Source organism: Macadamia integrifolia, unplaced genomic scaffold (genome assembly GCF_013358625.1).
Source record: "Macadamia integrifolia cultivar HAES 741 unplaced genomic scaffold, SCU_Mint_v3 scaffold1680, whole genome shotgun sequence".
In the NCBI taxonomy this organism is placed as follows: domain Eukaryota; kingdom Viridiplantae; phylum Streptophyta; class Magnoliopsida; order Proteales; family Proteaceae; genus Macadamia; species Macadamia integrifolia.
The window spans coordinates 72,239-89,939 of NW_024868306.1; the positions used below are offsets into that span (position 1 = coordinate 72,239).

Consider the following 17,701-nt stretch of genomic DNA (forward strand, 5'->3'; position numbering starts at 1 on the left):
CCCCCCCCCCCCCCCCCCAAAAAAAAAAAAATCACAACAGAGTAAAACCTGTCTGTGTTAGAGATATCAGTTATGTTAGTCTAAGAGCAGTATTGTAATTTATCTCATTATGTTTTATTTTCCTTTTCCTCAGGGAGGTATGTGTAATTTCCCTCCTTAGGGAGGTTTGTGTAATACCTTGTAAATGTATTAGTAAAGGATACATTGGTGTAGGTGAGGTTATCTCTCACAATACACTATTCCAACATCCATCGATTCTCTCTCTTCTCCCTCTTCTACTTCTCCATCTTCTTCCTCATCTCACATCTTATTGTTCCTCTCCATTCACATATTTCAACTTGGTATCAGAGCTCCTTATTGTAAGGCTGGTTTGAGAGTCGAGCTACTTGTCTTCTTCCTTCTGCTCTTCTCTTTGGAACCCTAGGTTACAAAGGGGTTCTAAAGAAAGGGACTTTCATGTAAGAAGATTAGAAACCTTGAGGGAGGCATGCAAGGAGACCATGGAGATACCAATGGGAGTTTTTCTTTGAAGGAAGGGACACTTGCAGGTTGCAAGAACCGAAACCAGGCCTAGGTAAAGTTACCGCCAGCCCTGGATTGTTTTTTCCATTCCTCTCTCATCTAGTCAGCTTTGGAGTTGAAACCAAACCCATTTGGATCGCCCTAGGGTGTACTTTCAGCCCTATTGGTCTCGCTACCAGCCTCCTTGAGTTGGGCAACCACAACTCAAAGTTATCAGCCCAAATAGGGTACCGCCTGCCCTGTTTTTTGGTGTTTTTACTCCTAAAAATTGTTTGTGATGCTTCCGATTGCCATTTGCTTGTGAGGTATGATGTTTAGGGGTATTTAGCTCCTATGTTATGATCCTACACCTTGAAGGAGGTAAATATTGTGAATTCCTTTGAAGTGTATGCTTAGATTGGTGGCTGGATTTTTTTTTCTGGTTCAGGGAAAGCAATTTTTTTTGGTAGAGTTTGTACTCCCCACCTTGTGTGTGACCCTTTATCTGCAATATGTCTAAAGATAGTGACCTTGGAGCCCTCTTTGGTGATGTTTCAGCCACTGCATCGAGTAGTGTCCCTCCTACTCCAATGTTTTTTGATAACCCCCATACTCAGATTTCTATTATGAAGTTGGACACCACCAACTATTTGGATTGGGCCCATTCTGTGAAGCTTTCCTTGCAGAGTAGGGGAAAGCTAGGGTATATTATAGATTCCATTAAGGCTCCTCAATCAAATGACCCGACATATCCAAAGTGGGAGACTGAAAACTCCACTGTTATGACATGACTGATTTTCTTTATGAAACTTGAAATTGGAAGAAGGTTTATAAGGAAAGAAACTGCCAAAGATATTTGGGACAGTGTTACTAAGACCTTTGCCCGTGTGGGTGATTCGGCCAAGGTTTATCAATTACTTCAGAAGGTTATTGGCATGAAGCAAGGAGATAAAACCATTTCTGAGTACTACAACAGTGTCATTAGTCTCTAGGAGGAGTATGATCACTATAGAGACCTCCAATTGTCCAATCCTGAGGATGAAGCTAAGGTTTACCGGACACTTGGGAAGGAGAGGGTTCTTCTGGAGTATGAGCCGTTCCGGATACAGATATTGGGCCGGTCTCCACTTTTATCCCTTGATGAAGTGTGTAGCTATTTGCAGAGTGAGGAGACCAGGCGGGTGGCCATGGCACATGCTCCTCTTGAGCGGTCCGCTCTTACTACTAGCTCTCAGAAAGATTGGCGTGGTGGTGGCCGAGGCCAAGGCCCACCTCGTGGAGAGGATAGACATTGTGATCATTGTGGGAAGTCTAGGCACACCAAAGATAGATGTTGGGCTCTTCATAGTCGACCTCCTCGTGGCAGTTCTAGTATTACTCGTGGTGGCCGTAGTGGGGGAGCTAGAGCCCACAGTGTTGAGACTGAGCATGCTACTACAGGGTCTGCTCCTATCCCACAACCAGAGCACAGTTCCCTTACTAGGGAGGATACTGTAGCATTCCGCAAGGTCACGTCTCAACTGGGAGGCTCATCATCTTCTTCCCTTACAGTGCCAGAGTCCTCAGCTTCTGCTTTGTAGGTTTCCTCATCTGCTCCTTCCATAGCTCCATCTTGAGTTATTGATTCGGGTGCTACAGATCATATGACTGGTACATCTCATTATTATGATACATACTCTATTTGTTCCGGTAGAGATAAGGTCAGGGTTGCCGATGGCTCCCTTTCCTCCATTTCTGGTAAAGGTAGCATTCCTGTTACTTCTTCCATTTCACTTGATTCTGTTCTTCACGTTCTTGACTTTACCCGTAATCTCTTATCTGTGAGCCATCTGACAAAATCCTTAAACTGTTGTGTCACTTTTTTTCCTTCTCATTTTCTCTTTCAGGACTTGGTGACGAAGAGGATTATTGGCAGTGGGCGTGAGGAGAAAGGACTCTACCTACTTGAACCTTAATCACCTTTTTTGGCTACAACTCAGTCCTATGTGTGTGGACGTACTGATAGCAGTTCTGTGGATTCTGTGATGCTGTGGCACCAACGTTTGGGGCATCCATCTTTTGTTGTTATAAGGAAACAGTTACTTCAACTATTTACTTATTTTCCTAGTTCCCATGTCTTTCATTGTGAACCGTGTATTTTTGGCAAACATTGTCATTCCTCTTATCCTTGTCATGGTAATAGATCAATTGTTCATTTTCATATTGTGCACTCTGATGTTTGGGGCCCTTCTACTACTACTTCTTTACTTGGCTTTCGGTACTTTGTTTCTTTTGTTGATGATTTTTCCCATGCTACTTGGACTGTTCTGATGAAGCACAAGAGTGATGTGTATGATGCCTTTAAAAATTTGTATCATATAGTATGTACACAATTTGACACCAAAATTAAAATTGTTAGTTCTGACAAAGTGGGGAGTATATGTATAGTGGTCTTCAAGACTTTTTTACTGACCATGGCATTATCCATCAGCTAGCTTGTGTTGACACACCCCAACAAAATGGGATAGCTAAGAGGAAAAACCGCCATTTGTTAGAGGTCAGTAGGAGTCTTCTCTTTGGCATGCATGTTCCTAAAACTTTTTGTCTGATGCTCTTCTTATTGCTGCTTTTTTGATCAACCGTATGCCAATACCACTCCTTGGCTCCAAAGCTCCCTTGGACATCTTGTCTCCTCAGTCTTATTCTTTCTCTCTTCCACCCAAAGTGTTTGGGTGTATCTGTTATGTCCATGTTAATAAGTCTTCTCGGACTAAACTGGACCCCAAAGCATTTAAATCACTTTGGGTGTATCTGTTATGTCCATGTTAATAAGTCTTCTTGGACTGAACTGGACCACAAGGCACTTAAATGTATCTTTCTTGGTTACTCCTCCACAAAGGAATACAAGTGCTATCATCCTTCTTCCAGACGAAGGCTTCTATCTAAAGATGTCACCTTCCTTGAGTCTGCTACTTTTTTTGCCTCTCCTCAGCATCCTTTTCAGGGGGAGCATAATGGAGGTGAAAAGCGTACTGATAAGATCCCTTTTCTATTCCCATTGCCTATTTCTCCTTTTATGCTTGACATTGGGAAACATAAAGAGGTGGATATTATTGATGTTGGTGATCATTTAAGAGGTGGTTCAGGTTCAGGTAATGATAAGGAGACCATTGTGTACACAAGGAGGAGGAAGAAGACCTGCCAAGAGTCCTCTTTGAATCCAACTCCTAAGATCCACCCTCTTCAGTCAGGTAATATCCTTCCTTCCACATCAAAGTTAGATCTTCCTATTGCTACTAGGAAGGGAAAGTTTGTACTAATCCTATAGCCCAGTTTGTTTCCCATGACTCTCTATCCCTCGCAGGTGTTGCATTTACTATTGCTCCCTCATCTGCTTCTATTCCCAAGAATGTTTCTGAAGCTATGTTTGACCCAAAGTGTAAGCAAGCTATGACTGAGAAATGATGGCCCTTGAAAAAAATTGTACCTGAAAGTTGGTTGACCTTCCAAGGGGGAGAACTCCAGTTGGATGCAAGTAGGTCTACACAATCAAGTACCGGTCAGATGGTACTATTGAGAGGTACAAAGCAAGGCTGGTGGCAAAAGGATACAGCCAAGTGTATGGGATTGACTATCAGGAGACATTTGCTCCTGTGGCTGAGCATAACACTATAAGGGTTCTTTTATCTCTGGCAGCAAATAAGGATTGGCCATTGTATCAATTAGATGTGAAGAATGCCTTCCTACATGGTGACTTAGAAGAGGAAGTGTATATGCAAACTCCTCCTAGATTCAAGTTCCCTTCAGCTACAGGAAAGGTGTGTCTTCTCAAGAAGGCTTTGTATGGTCTTAAACAATCCCCGAAGGCCTGGTTTGAAAGGTTCCAACAGGCCATCCTGAAGAATGGCTATCCCCAAAGTCAGGCTGACCACACTCTGTTCACTATGCATGGTAATGACACCATCACAACTTTGATTGTCTATGTTGATGACATTGTGGTAACTGGAGATGACAAAACTAAGATAGTCAATCTGAAGAACTACTTAGCCCAATAGTTTGAGATTAAGGATCTAGGGTCCTTAAAGTATTTCTTGGGGATTGAAGTGTCTAGATCCAAGAAGGGCATAAACATATGCCAAAGGAAGTTTATTCTAGACCTCTTGAAAGAAAGAGGAATGTTGGACTGTAAGCCTGCAAGTTCTCCTGTTGAGCAGAATGATAAGCTGGGGGAAGATGATGGCCCTTCTCTTGTTGATGCGAGGAAATATCAAAAGCTAGTTGGGAAGCTTATTTATTTGTCCTTGACTCGTCCAGACATTACTTATGCAGTGGGGGTGGTGAGTCAGTTCATGCATGCTCCCAAGAGTGGGCACTTGGATGCGGTTTACCACATCATTTGATATTTGAAGTCCTCTCCGGGAAAAAACTACTTTTTGCCAAGTATAACCAAGGATTAAAGTATCGGTATCGGTCGCCATATCGGTCGGTCAAAATTAAGATACGTATCGGAGGGTATCGTATCGTATCAGAGATACGCTAAAGATACACACATAAATGGATAGAGAACACATTTTTATACACTTTTGCATAAAAAAAAAAGTTAAAAAAAAAACTATATATAACATTTAGAATGCATAAATACTTAAGTAGAGGGTATCGTATTGATAGACAAATATATTGAGTTGAAAATGTTCAAAATGATGAGGCTTGAGTTTCTTACAGTTTTTTCTTTCCTCATTGCCATTGCCACTGTGATGAAAAAAGTGAGTAAAGATTCAAGAACTTACTATTCAAAATTTTCAACTTTCAAGTTTAAGGTTCTTCTTGGACTATGTTTTTCTCCTTCTTTGAACCATTCACTTCCACAATGTTTCTTTCAATCTACCATTTGAGTCTCCAAAAAGGGGTGTGAATCAAAGGGGAAGAAAGAAGACAAATATAGAAAACTGTTGGTGAAAGTTTGAAGTGTTTGTTTCAAACAAAAGAAGGCACATTCACACTTAAGTAGCCGTATCGTACCATATCGGTACGTATTGATTCGATACTGTACGATACAATCGATACGTACCGATACGAAAATTTTCATATTTTCAAAAGTTCGTATCACAAAGTATCGTACGTATCGGTACCGTATCGGTACGGCACAATACGGTATTACCGATACGCCGATACACAAAAGGGCCCAAGATTCCCTGTAGCATATCGGTATGTATCGTGCCGATGCCTACCGATACCGATACGTATCGGCCGATACGGAACGATATGCACCGATGTTTAAAACCATGAGTATAACCACATGAGGATAAAAGGCTTCACTGATGCAAATTGGGCTGGTTCAGTTTCTGATAGGAGATCTATATCAGGCTATTGCACATTTGTAGGTGGAAACCTAGTTATATGGCGGAGCAAGAAGTAATCTGTGGTGGCTCGGTCTAGTGCAGAGGCAGATTTAGAGCTATGGCTCATGGAGTGTGTGAGCTTCTCTGGTTGAGAAGGCTTGTCCAAGAATTAGGTATTGATACTGAGGCACCTATGAGGCTTTATTGTGACAACAAGGCTGCCATAAGTATAGCCCACAACCCTGTGCAGCATAACAGGACGAAGCACATAGAGGTGGACAGACACTTCATTAAGGAGAAGATTGACACCAGTTACATATGCACACCTTTTGTGATGACTGGAAATCAGCTGGCTGATATCTTCACAAAGGGTCTTATTCATCATCAATTCAGTTCTCTACTGTCTAAGCTAGGAATGCATGATTTTATTCTCCGGCTTGAGGGGGAGTGTTAGAGATATCAGTTATGTTAGTCTAAGGGCAGTATTGCAATTTATCTCATTATGTTTTATTTTCCTTTTCCTTTTCCTCCTTAGGGACGTATGTGTAATTTCCCTCCTTAGGGAGGTTTGTGTAATACCTTGTAAATATATTAGTAAAGGATATATTGGTGTAGGTGAGGTTATCTCTCACAATACACTATTCCAACATCCATCGATTCTCTCTCTTCTCCCTCTTCTACCTCATCTCACATGTCACATCTCATTGTTCCTCTCCATTCACATATTTCAACTGTCTGATCATGTTGAAAATTTAGGTATATACTCCATTCATTGTGGAGAACGATTCTGTAAAATCTCACACCGATCCAACAAGCGATGGTTGACTTCTTGAAAAACCTACTTGAACAAGGATTTCTCAAAAAAAAAAACAAAAAAACTCGAAATGAAGGTTTGATGATCAAGAACCAGCAAGAGATGTTCATCTACCGATAGAAGCCCCACACAAATAAGAATACTGAAGATCAGATCACAAGAAGATCACTGTTCAGTACAACCAAAATGTGTAGGGAAGAAAAATAGCAGTCAAAGGACAGTAACAATACTTCATCAAAACCAATCTTCAATACTGTAGGAAACCCTAGTTTTCATAGTGTAATTACTAAGGTTTCAAAGGCACACACCACAGCATTCCACAGCATAGAATGCTGTGGAAACATAATGGCAAAACAGAAAAATAAATAAATAAATCAATGAAAGAAAGAAGATGTTGACTACTGGATCTAATGCTTTGATACTGTCACAACAACAAAGCATAAGACCACAACATTCACACAAGCAGAAAAGTGGAGGAAGAAGAAGAGACAGAAAGAAGAAGATGAAGAGAAGAGAAGGGCTCTACTTCACTTTGATCTGCTTCTCTAGCTATTTCCTGAAACACAGCATTCACACTAGCAGAAAAACTGAAGGAAGAAGACAGAAGAAGAAGATGAAGAGAAGGGCTCACTATTCGAATAGAAGACCCTATTGTGAGCAGTGTATCTCTTATATAATAAAGCATGAACAATACAATGACAAATCAGTCTTCCCCTACTTATCTTAACATAAGGCAAGACATGACATAAGAAAGCATAACATAACACCTGTGGTATGACAATTTTACCCCTTATTTCTAACAGAAAGAAAAGTAAGACTTTAGATAGTGACTAGAGACATGTTATTATTATATTACAAATATAAAAGTAAATGTGTACATGCATAAACCAGTTTATGTATCTTATGCATTGATTTCAACATCCTACCTTAGCTGTTGTAGAGAGTCAATATTTCTAGTAAAAAAATTTGGAGTAAATTCAAAAATTACTGCTGAAACAGTCATAAAAACTTGTAAGAGCAGATACAGCGTCGTTCTGGTAACAGCATTCCTTAATGCTCTGTTTTCCAGTCCACCAAATGGAGGCTTCCTGCTTTCTCCACAAGCTGGCCTCATCCCTGTTCTAATCGTCAAGGATACTATAATTCATTTCATTCCAAATAAAGCAACAAAAAGCAAAGGAAGAACATTCCATAGAATCTGACAAACACGCAGGGAGTTCGCTTACAAAGATTAAACTAACACCAGACTCCTGGAGCTAGTGACAAATTCACAATATAATCAGCAGTGGATCAAAAGATAGGCCACTAAAAAATAATTTTCCTTGCATGAACACCATCACACGGTATATATATATATATATATATAGTAAAAAAAAAAAGAAAAAGAGGAAGAAATTAGATCAAACATAAGAATTCCTAATAAATCAATGTAGCTTCTCCAGCTTGACTTTTCAACAGCATAAAAGTAGAAAATCCCTTGAAACACCTTTTTAATGCTGACCTTTCAAATGTAAATCCACTTTTAATCCCTTATTTAACAGATCAAACAAGATACTTCCCATTTCTCAAGAAGATTAAGGAGGGCTCCAAATCTCCGATCTCACTATCATTAGCATTTTTTTTCAAGCGTAGACAATCCAAAAAAACTGCCACCATCTTGCACAGATATCTTGGGTCATCTTCTTAATTGTAAAGACAGAACACTTTTCTACAACCTAACAAAATTATCTAGATTCTCGCTTCCATATTGAAATATTACCAATGTGAAACAGAAAGGAAAGGTAGTTTCCACTTTCTAACATTTGGTCCATCAAAGTTAGTTCCATGTATAGAATTTTACCTGTAAAGTGTCTCGTATACTAGAGGAACGGATATAATGTAATGTGGTTGATAACTCCGCAAATCTTCCTATCAAGAAAGGATGTCACAACGATAAGCAAGGAAAAATTGGAAGAGCAACCAAAACTTACAGGAGCTTGATCTCCTTTAACAAGAATTACAGAAATAATAAAATAAGAGCTTGAAACTTGAAATACGTAACCATGAAGATAATATTCAACTTCATCAACAGTAAAGGTTTTTTAGGTAGGGAGAAGAGACACTGCTAAAGAAACAATAAACTGATGATCTGAAGAAAAGTACCTTCAAGTTTGGCACAGTTGTGTATACTTGCTCAACCCCACAAGTAAATATAAAGTACTCAGAAGCTCGTTCATATGCATGCCAAGATGGAAGCATGCTTAAGAACCTATTTCCAGGCTTAGCAGGTACCATGTCCCAAAAGTTCCCTATCTACACAAACAATTAAAAGAAAAATTGAACTCAAGAATTGAGAAGTTTTGCTCAACAAAAGGAAGAAGATACTGATTACCCAAAAGAAAAAAAAAGGTTTAAGTACAAACATTTGAAAATCCATTCAAGGACTTAACATCCGTCATTAATGACATTACAACCATTATATAATAAACTACATTGGACAATGAAATGCACATACCAGCTTTCTCTGTTGGACAAAAATATTTTCTTCAATCATTCACATTATTTTGGTTTCGCCGAAGTTCGTAACAGAAATGGGTGCAACTTAGCAGGAATGCAAGGTTTTATCCGAAATTTCCGTTTTGACACAGTTTCAGTACAAAACAGTGCATACAAAACCACTGTTTCAAGTGCTTTCACCTGTTAGAGGGTGAAAACTATAAAATACTCCAGATTTCATATTTTTTGCCAAATCACCTACATTTCTTAGTGGAACAAAGAGTTGGGGACTACTAAAACACATTTACAACGACAATTTGCTGTATTTGAGCACATAGTTGTCACGGCGTCAAATCGATCCAAGGCGGTCAAGGGGTGGCTAATCGATTTGGTGATGAATCGCCCATTATGGTGTTGCCACGGCGGTCAAATCGCCCATGTGTCATTTTTTATTTTCCTTATTTTCTAAAGTTATTTAGTATGCTCCTTTTTTACTTCCCCTATTCTCTAAAGTTATTTAGCATGCTACAAGCCTACAATATATACCCTATAACATATAAAATCAACATTAAGCAACATCAAATCATCAAAAATCAATATAGCCCTATCAAAATCACCCTACATTTTACAAAAAAATCGACCGCTTGGTGAATCAGGCGTGACCTAGCGTCCATGGCGGTGCCATGGCGACACCTATCAGCCAATGGCGACCACCATTTGTGAGTCATGTAAATCGTAGCACTGCCATGAACTTCTTTTTCCTCCAGCAAGCCAAATCGCGGCATTGGCGACGCCATGACAACTATGTTTGAGCAAGATTTGTGTGACATTCAAACTTAAGGTATATCCTTTCTTTCCCAAAGGTTTCAAGCCTTCCCAGAACTTTATGTGGTACTAACGTAAAGTTTGAGGAACAGTTTCATTGGGGTGTTTTAACCGTGGTTGAACACATGTACTTGACTACTTGTAACACTTGTACTTATAACACTTTCACATTGTGTAATATTAAATAATTTTTCTTCATTCCTAATGCATATTTTAGTTATTTTCATTGAATTTTGTGTGTTCTAATACTTAATTATGTGCAGAATAGGCTATATTTGAGAAAGTATACAGCAGGGTACGACGTGCACTACCAACCTAGGTTGCAAAACCAAAATACCATTTAAGTGTATTTTGCACAATTTAAAGATTCCAATATGTTTAGAAATGCTTAATCAGGGTTTCCCTGAAGTTTTGGGACAAAATATGCCCATTTGACCATCGAAAAATGGCCAGTTGAAAAATGCAGCAATATCCTGAACTTCTTACTCAATTTGCAAATTCTTACTTCAAACCTTCCAAGATTTTCAGCAGCTTATAAATTCAGCAAATAAGTGGGTTAAACACACCAACTCTATTCAGTACAAATATCGACATTTACCAATGACTTACACAAGAAAGCTGTAAAACTATGGTTTTGAATATTGACCATAGTTGTCAAGGTGTAGGTTTGTAGCCTGGGAGATGCCTTGATGCCTTGTTGGTGTTGCCTTGATCTTTCCCTCCTTCAATGCCTAGGATCGCCTAGACACCGTGACAACTATGATCTTGACATAATGACAAACACATACTTAATCATCTACTAAATAATATAATCTGACATTAAGTGTGTAGCCTTACAAGGTGTCAAGTATCGCTATTGGTTAGCATATCAGAAGAGTGAATTAAGAGACGTGTCTAAGAGATACTAAGATACGCAAGATACAGTAAAGATACACAAGGATACACTTAAGATACACATTGATAAACTAAAGATACATGCAAACTATTATTTTGAAGCATAATATACCATAAATAAGCAGTAATTAGCTCCGCCCATAGGAAGTTTGGTAAGAAATAAATGATAATAAGAAGAAAATCAATAGATATGTGTAAATAGAGACCTACTAGTCTCGGTATTAGTGCTAAACCTAATACCGAGATAAGTAGGGGTGGTTTTGTCTTCTTTTTATTTTTCTGGACTGTTATTCCAGTTCTGCCCCTGTAACCTTTAGGTTATTATATATATGAGTGGAGTGGGAGTTGTAACTCCCAACTGGTTATACATCTATCGCCTCTCTCTCTTTCTCCTTCTCTTTTTCTTTCTTCAAATATTTACAATATGAAACATGGAGTAGAAGGCAGAGACAGGGGACTTAAAGTTCCTCCCTATTTCCGGCCTAGGAAGATGAATAAAACAAAAAAGAGGCACAAAGAGTGAAGTCAGACCCAACAAAATAGTTCTACACTTTGCTATTCAGAAAAAAGGGAACTCGTCAAGGGAGAAAACTGCTGAGGAATAATATTTTCATAATATTTTCAGCTCATCACTTAATTAACATAGAAATTGTTAATATGCAATGAAGTCTAAAAACCAAACGTTTAACACCAGTATTATCTGCAAGGAGGAAAATATAGAGAAAGACAAGAACCAAACCTGATGCAATAGATTTTTATGTGTAAGAATTACTCCTTTTGGATTGTCAGTGGTTCCACTTGTATAAACAAGTGTTGCAACATCATCGGAGTTGATAGCTTCGCAAATGTACTTTCGACCTACAAATAGATAAGTTAGTCAGAAAAATAGTAAACTCACCAATTAACAAGTAAAATATTTACAGGGAATAAAATCCGGAATCAATCTTTTATGTTTATACATGTGTTCACATATGGAGAGAGAGAAATCTCATGTCCAGTTAACAAAGCTTGCACCATCTTAAAGAGAAACTGAACCTATCGAGTAAGTGGCATCCACTCAATATAGAAATCACGATTCAAGAATAATTAATTGATCTCAATCATCAAGTATCTGAACTAATAACTTCATCTAAAATCAAAATTTATAAGTTGGCTTAGTGGCTAAGGAGAGTGTGAGACACCAGTTGCTACAGAAAATCCAGTAAAATTTTTAAGTATCAAGGTTTCTGGTTGTTGAACCATTATAATGAATCAATAAGAAGCATTTGGTCTGCACCCACCATCTCTAACGTAATCATAAACTCTAGAGTTAATACAAGAGATTCTTTTTCTACCTTGACCATTAAGATGAACCTCCAAATGTATCTTGTGGTTGTACCCACATATCAATCTGGTTCTACCACACATGTTCATTATCACCATCATCATCATTGTAGGCATCTTTCTTTGGTCTGCCTACAGCCCTACAAGAACTTTTTTTAACCAATCAACAATATTTGGGACTATACCTTCTTGACAGAAGTGTGAAAATACATATACTTTTCCATTGGCAAAAGATCCTTCGTAAAACCCACATAGAAAGCCCTTCCTAGATGGTCCACCTCATTTTCTCCAATTGAATAGATGATATGGCACCTCCAACCATTGAATAAATAGGATACACTCTGGATTGACCACCTGGCAAATTTCAAAGCCAAATTAACTTTTCACTCACCCCCATTGTATTGGCATTTCCTTCTATTTCGGCCATCCAACTATCTTCTAAAAGCTTAAGTGCTTAACAGGTTTAACCATGTTTCATGACGCGTTCAACTCCATTAGGGCTGAAACCTAACATGAGAAGCGAGACGTGGGACCTACCTGCCAAAAAATTCAGGCCCCACTTGATCTAACACATTGCAGATACTAGGGCTGTACAAAAAGGCCTTCCTATATGGTCCTTGCAGGAAACTAAACTCTTTATTACCACAACCATATCCTTCTATACTTCCAAGAGATCACTTTCTCATTCCCTAATAACTTTAAGTCACATATGTCCAAACCACTACCTCAAGTCAATTTTCCCCTTTTGCATCACCTGCCAAAGCTATCCTGAAGGTTCCAATGCAATAATTTCCGACTTTCTCTCTATTAATATGGTAGTCATTAACAAGGATTAAAGTATCGGTATCGGTCGCCCAAAATTAAGATATGTATCGGAGGATATAGTATCGTATCGAAGATACGCTAAAGATACGCACATAAATGGATACGAAACACTTTTTTATACACTTTTGCATAAAAAATGTGTTTAAAAAGTTATTGATACCATGTATTATGCATAAACGCTAAATTGAGGGTATCGTAGTAAGAATTCAAGGTTTGTAGTTGTCCCATAAATGTAAAATCCTTGTTCCCAACATTGATTTCCACTTTAGTCAAAGAAAAATATGACTGGCAGCAACTTTGGAACAAAAACCCCTCAAAAAATCGTGTTTTTCTGAAAAATGACCCAACTTGGTCATTATATGACTGTAGCGCACCGTATCGGTACGTATCATACCGTATCGGTATGTATCAACCAATACGTACCGTATCGGTATGTATCAACCGATCCGTACCGATACACACCAATACGTACCAATACATATCGAAACGTACATTTCACTCGATTTTATTTTTTTCATAGAGTATCAGTACGTATCGGTGGTGTATCGGTGCATATCGTAGGATACATATCAATACGAAAGGATTTTAAAAATTCCATGTATCGTATCGGTGTGTATCGTATTGGTAGGGGCTGATACGTACGCACCGATACTTAAAACCCTGGTCATTAAAGCCAGCTTTTGAACCTAAAATTTTGTGTTCAAGCTCACCCAACATTGTGCCCCCATAAAGCCGGATAGCCACCTTCTATTCTTCTAAAGACACTGTATTATAAAATTTTTCTACAATTTGATTGTTGTTTGTCATTCACATAGCACTTCAAAAGCCGACCCCATTAAGGTTCAATGTAGCTGACCACATTAAGTTGGGATCAGGCCAAGTTTGTTGTTGTTGTTTGATGCAAGGTTAAAGCAACGATAGAAATCTAGGAGTTTAATCCACTTGATGCCCAAAATCTTAGGATCTCAAGAAATCAAAAACTTGGGAATGGGGCTGGGAATGAAGACATCCAGTAATATAGTAAATAAAAATTTTCTGGAAACCAAGCGACCATTAAGTGTCCTAAACGTAAATCAATACTAGATATCGGAATGATTAGGAAGAAAATGAATTGATGCGTTGACTAGGCCAGAAAGATATGTAAATCACAAAAAACTATCATTGAAAATTATATATAAAAGAGAAGGAAGAAAGAAAGTGTAACGCCCCGACCCCATTAACCTTGCACAATATTGTTCTCTTTGGCCTATGGGCCTCAAGGCTTTATAAAGCGTTGTGCCATGTTAAGGAGGCTAGAGGTTATCAACTAGCCCAATAATCTCTCCCTAGGCGATGTGGGACTAAAGTTTGTAGACCCACACCAATCTCCCAAACCCCCTGGTATTTGCCGTATTCTTGGTGGGGACACCTCACCGGTCTCCCAGATAGGTCTCGCCTCTGATACCATTTGTAACGCCCCGGCCCCATTAACCTTGCACAATATTGTCCACTTTGGCCTATGGGCCTCAAGGCTTTAAAACGCGTTGTGCCATGTTAAGGAGGCTAGAGGTTATTAACTAGCCCAGTAATCTCTCCCTAGGCGATGTGGGACTAAAGTTTGCAGACCCTCACCGATCTCCCAGACCCCCTGGTACTTGCTGTATTTTTGGTGGGGACACCTCACCGATCTCCCAAGCAGGCCTGGTACTTGCCGTATTCTTGGGTCGTCACAGAAAGGATAGATTCCCATATCAAAACAACCTATAAAGAGATTTGAGAATTCACGAAAATCCCTCAAGGAATCCACTTTTAAAATCTGGGGACCCACCAACAAATAAAATTTCTCTCAGCTCCTATATTCTGTATTCTTCATGTATAAGCAGAGGGGAACAATTATCCAGCATTATTTATTTTCCCAATCTGACTCTTTATTGTACTCCTAATTAAAATATAACTTCCAACAAACAAAAATCCATCACAGGCTGATACTTCATCAGCACTAAAGAAAAAAATTTAAAGGTGAAACGTGCTGAAGAAAATTAAGTTCGGTTATTGCAATCCAAGAACATAAGAGGAGGGTCAAAAGAAGACAACAGCACCTCATGTATCAGTGTACTGGCTTCGTACCAATAAATAAACTTAAAATATTTACTTTAATGCTTCTATAGTTATTTTAGCAGCCCACTTAAGGTTGGATAGATAGCAGGTCACATTTATATTGCATTACCCCTCTAGATGTGGACATCATACAATCTACTGAAGGTGGTTTTCGGAATTTCCATTAAAACTCTACATATAAAGGTAAGATGTAACATAGCATTGGATTTTCTTGCTTTAGACAACCCTAACATATATGCTATTAGGAACAAAAGAAGCATAGATAAGTTATGACACAATAAGGAGGCTCAATGAGAAAAATATGAAAATAATTGAGAGCAAACTTTATCCCAAGTTTCCAATAACAAATTTTCCTTGAGCAATACCTTCTTCTTTATGAGATTTTTCCATCAACTTTTGACAGCTTTCTCGCCCCAATTCTATGATTTCTTCGAAGCTAAAAACTGCCCGGGTTTCTGTCACTTCAGAAGCTATTCCTGATTTCTCACCCCAAAGAAGGATGATAAATTTTATAGCTGCCTTGGAAATGAACGTTTCTGCAATCTTGTTGAAGAAATTTGGATTGTCCACAACAAGTGCAACACTGTAACAAGAAGAAAAACACAGGATGTTCAGCAATTTCTTTAAGAATAAATATAGAAAAGCTGACACTTTACATTGAGGCAAATGATTACTTTGCTGGTGCTGGGTGTTCTCTCTAAAGTTTTGGCCCCAGTATGTGGGGTCTCTTAGAGTATTTCATCTGTCCCTCTCCCATTTTTTCACTTTCTCTTTTTAATCAAGTCCTCCTTATTGTTACAAGGGAAAGAACAAATAAAAAGAAAAGAAAAAATTGGAGGAAGTTCCCAAAGCATTCCTCACCCCTACGACATGGACCTTTTTGGAAAGACACTGAAAAATAGAGTAAACATAAAACACATGGATCCAAAATGCATAATGAACAAATAAATAAATCAGCCAAACTGTAAGTATTTAAAGTTGATGAATTCTGTATAAAGAACACGATATATTTTTCAAGCAATAACAAAATGTGTAGGAATAAAGCCTCTTTTGCAATTAGTGACTGGATCCTATGGAAGAATTCCTCCTCTGAACTTTGTTCGGTTTAATAAAGCACGAAACAAACATCAAAGACAAGTGTGTTCCCAAAGGAAATACATCAGAAATTCAGGTCCTTCCACTAGTGCACAACATCTCTGAGGTTTTGAAGGTCTAACAACTGTTAAAAACTCCTTAAAATGAAGCACTAATTTTACTGGAGTGGCTATGGATCTGTTCGAACAGTTTACAGGAACAATTGAAGTAAGTGATTCTTTAGTTACTTATTAAGCATGTAATCCCTCTAAAGAACCAGCGGTTGGCCCAATGCCGGTGATGCAGATCGATTCCAAGGCTTGAAGTACAGCTGTAGGAATCCTAGAGGTCAGGTCCACACACCACCTAAATGACCAGACCCGTAGGCCTTTGGGCTAACCCATGCGGGTTGGACTCGGGAGTTACTGGTTCTCCCAAAACCAGAATCATGGGACTGTTCTTGATGACTTGGGCTCCAAGTTATTCCTTGGTCCAAGCTTAGTCAAAGCTGATTTGTTTCGTTTTATTATTTTAGATGTTGTATTTCTTTTTTATGCAAGTCTTTATTTTTTATTCAAAGACAATGTAATTGCTTACGGGACAAGCCTCCCTTTCCTTGTAGAGCCTTCAAGGTAGTTTCTATTTTCTTTACTTTCTATTTTCAGCTTTAGAAGGTTGTAGCTATAAAGCAAGGGGACTTATTGGGTCCTCCCCATGATTGATGCATGAAGAAATCACTTTTCTTTGCGCAATGAGAATCAGTGAGAGACCCTTGGTTGAGATAGCCTCCCCCAATCTTCTCCTATGCTCTTCTCCATTCGATACCTAATTTCTCCCTGTTTTGAGTTTTGTTTCTCATCATTGAGGCTGACCGAGAGATTTGTTTGGTCTTCTGTTCAACACCAATTTCTTCCACAAGTGATCTCAAGCTGCTGCTGCTGCTATCTTAGCTGATTGAAGGAGGCTCCCATCACCTGCAGCTCCCTGTTCTTGAGGTTTTCTGGATGAAACCTTGAGGGCATCAGATCTCCCAGAATATCCATTGGATCCAGACCATCTTTGGAGGGTAGATTCCCCCCATAGAGAACCCCACTCGACTGAAGTATTGGCCTGTTTTAAGGCCAGGTCTGAGAGAGATTAAAAATCTCCTCTTTCATGCCTCAGTGCCCTAAATCAAGATGTCATATATCTTCAAATTGGACCATCAATTCGTTATGAAATTTTGAAGGCCAGTTCCCTTCATCATCCCCTGCATTTGATTGTAACCACTGCCCTAAACTCTTTGTGTTGCCAGGTTTCCTGATCTAACCTATTTTCTGATTTGTAAGCCCTAGTTTTGACCTACGGCTGGGATCTACAGGCTGCTGCGGTGTTTAATTGGCTGGGGTTATTTTGTACATGTGTTGGGTGTTATTTGGAGTTATTTAGGTTATTATACTTATTGTTTACTTGCAGTCGGGTTAATATACATATACTGATATATGGAATGAAACCTGTACCTATTTGGGTAGTTTTGTGATCCTATCTAGGGTTAAGTTAGTATCACCTAGCTTTA

The 17,701-nt window shown here is 38.8% G+C and overlaps 1 protein-coding gene across 1 annotated transcript in view; it reads right to left on the reverse strand.

The window, feature by feature from the left end:
- Positions 1-17,701, reverse strand: part of LOC122064539 (probable acyl-activating enzyme 16, chloroplastic) — a 63,181-nt gene that overhangs the window by 20,225 nt on the left and 25,255 nt on the right. The window contains exons 5-8 of the mRNA XM_042628259.1: positions 15,438-15,655; positions 11,567-11,685; positions 8,776-8,925; positions 8,474-8,541 (exon numbers count right to left, since the gene is read on the reverse strand). Of these exons, the coding sequence (XP_042484193.1) occupies positions 8,474-8,541; positions 8,776-8,925; positions 11,567-11,685; positions 15,438-15,655 (555 nt within the window). The remainder of the gene's footprint in view (positions 1-8,473; positions 8,542-8,775; positions 8,926-11,566; positions 11,686-15,437; positions 15,656-17,701) is intronic.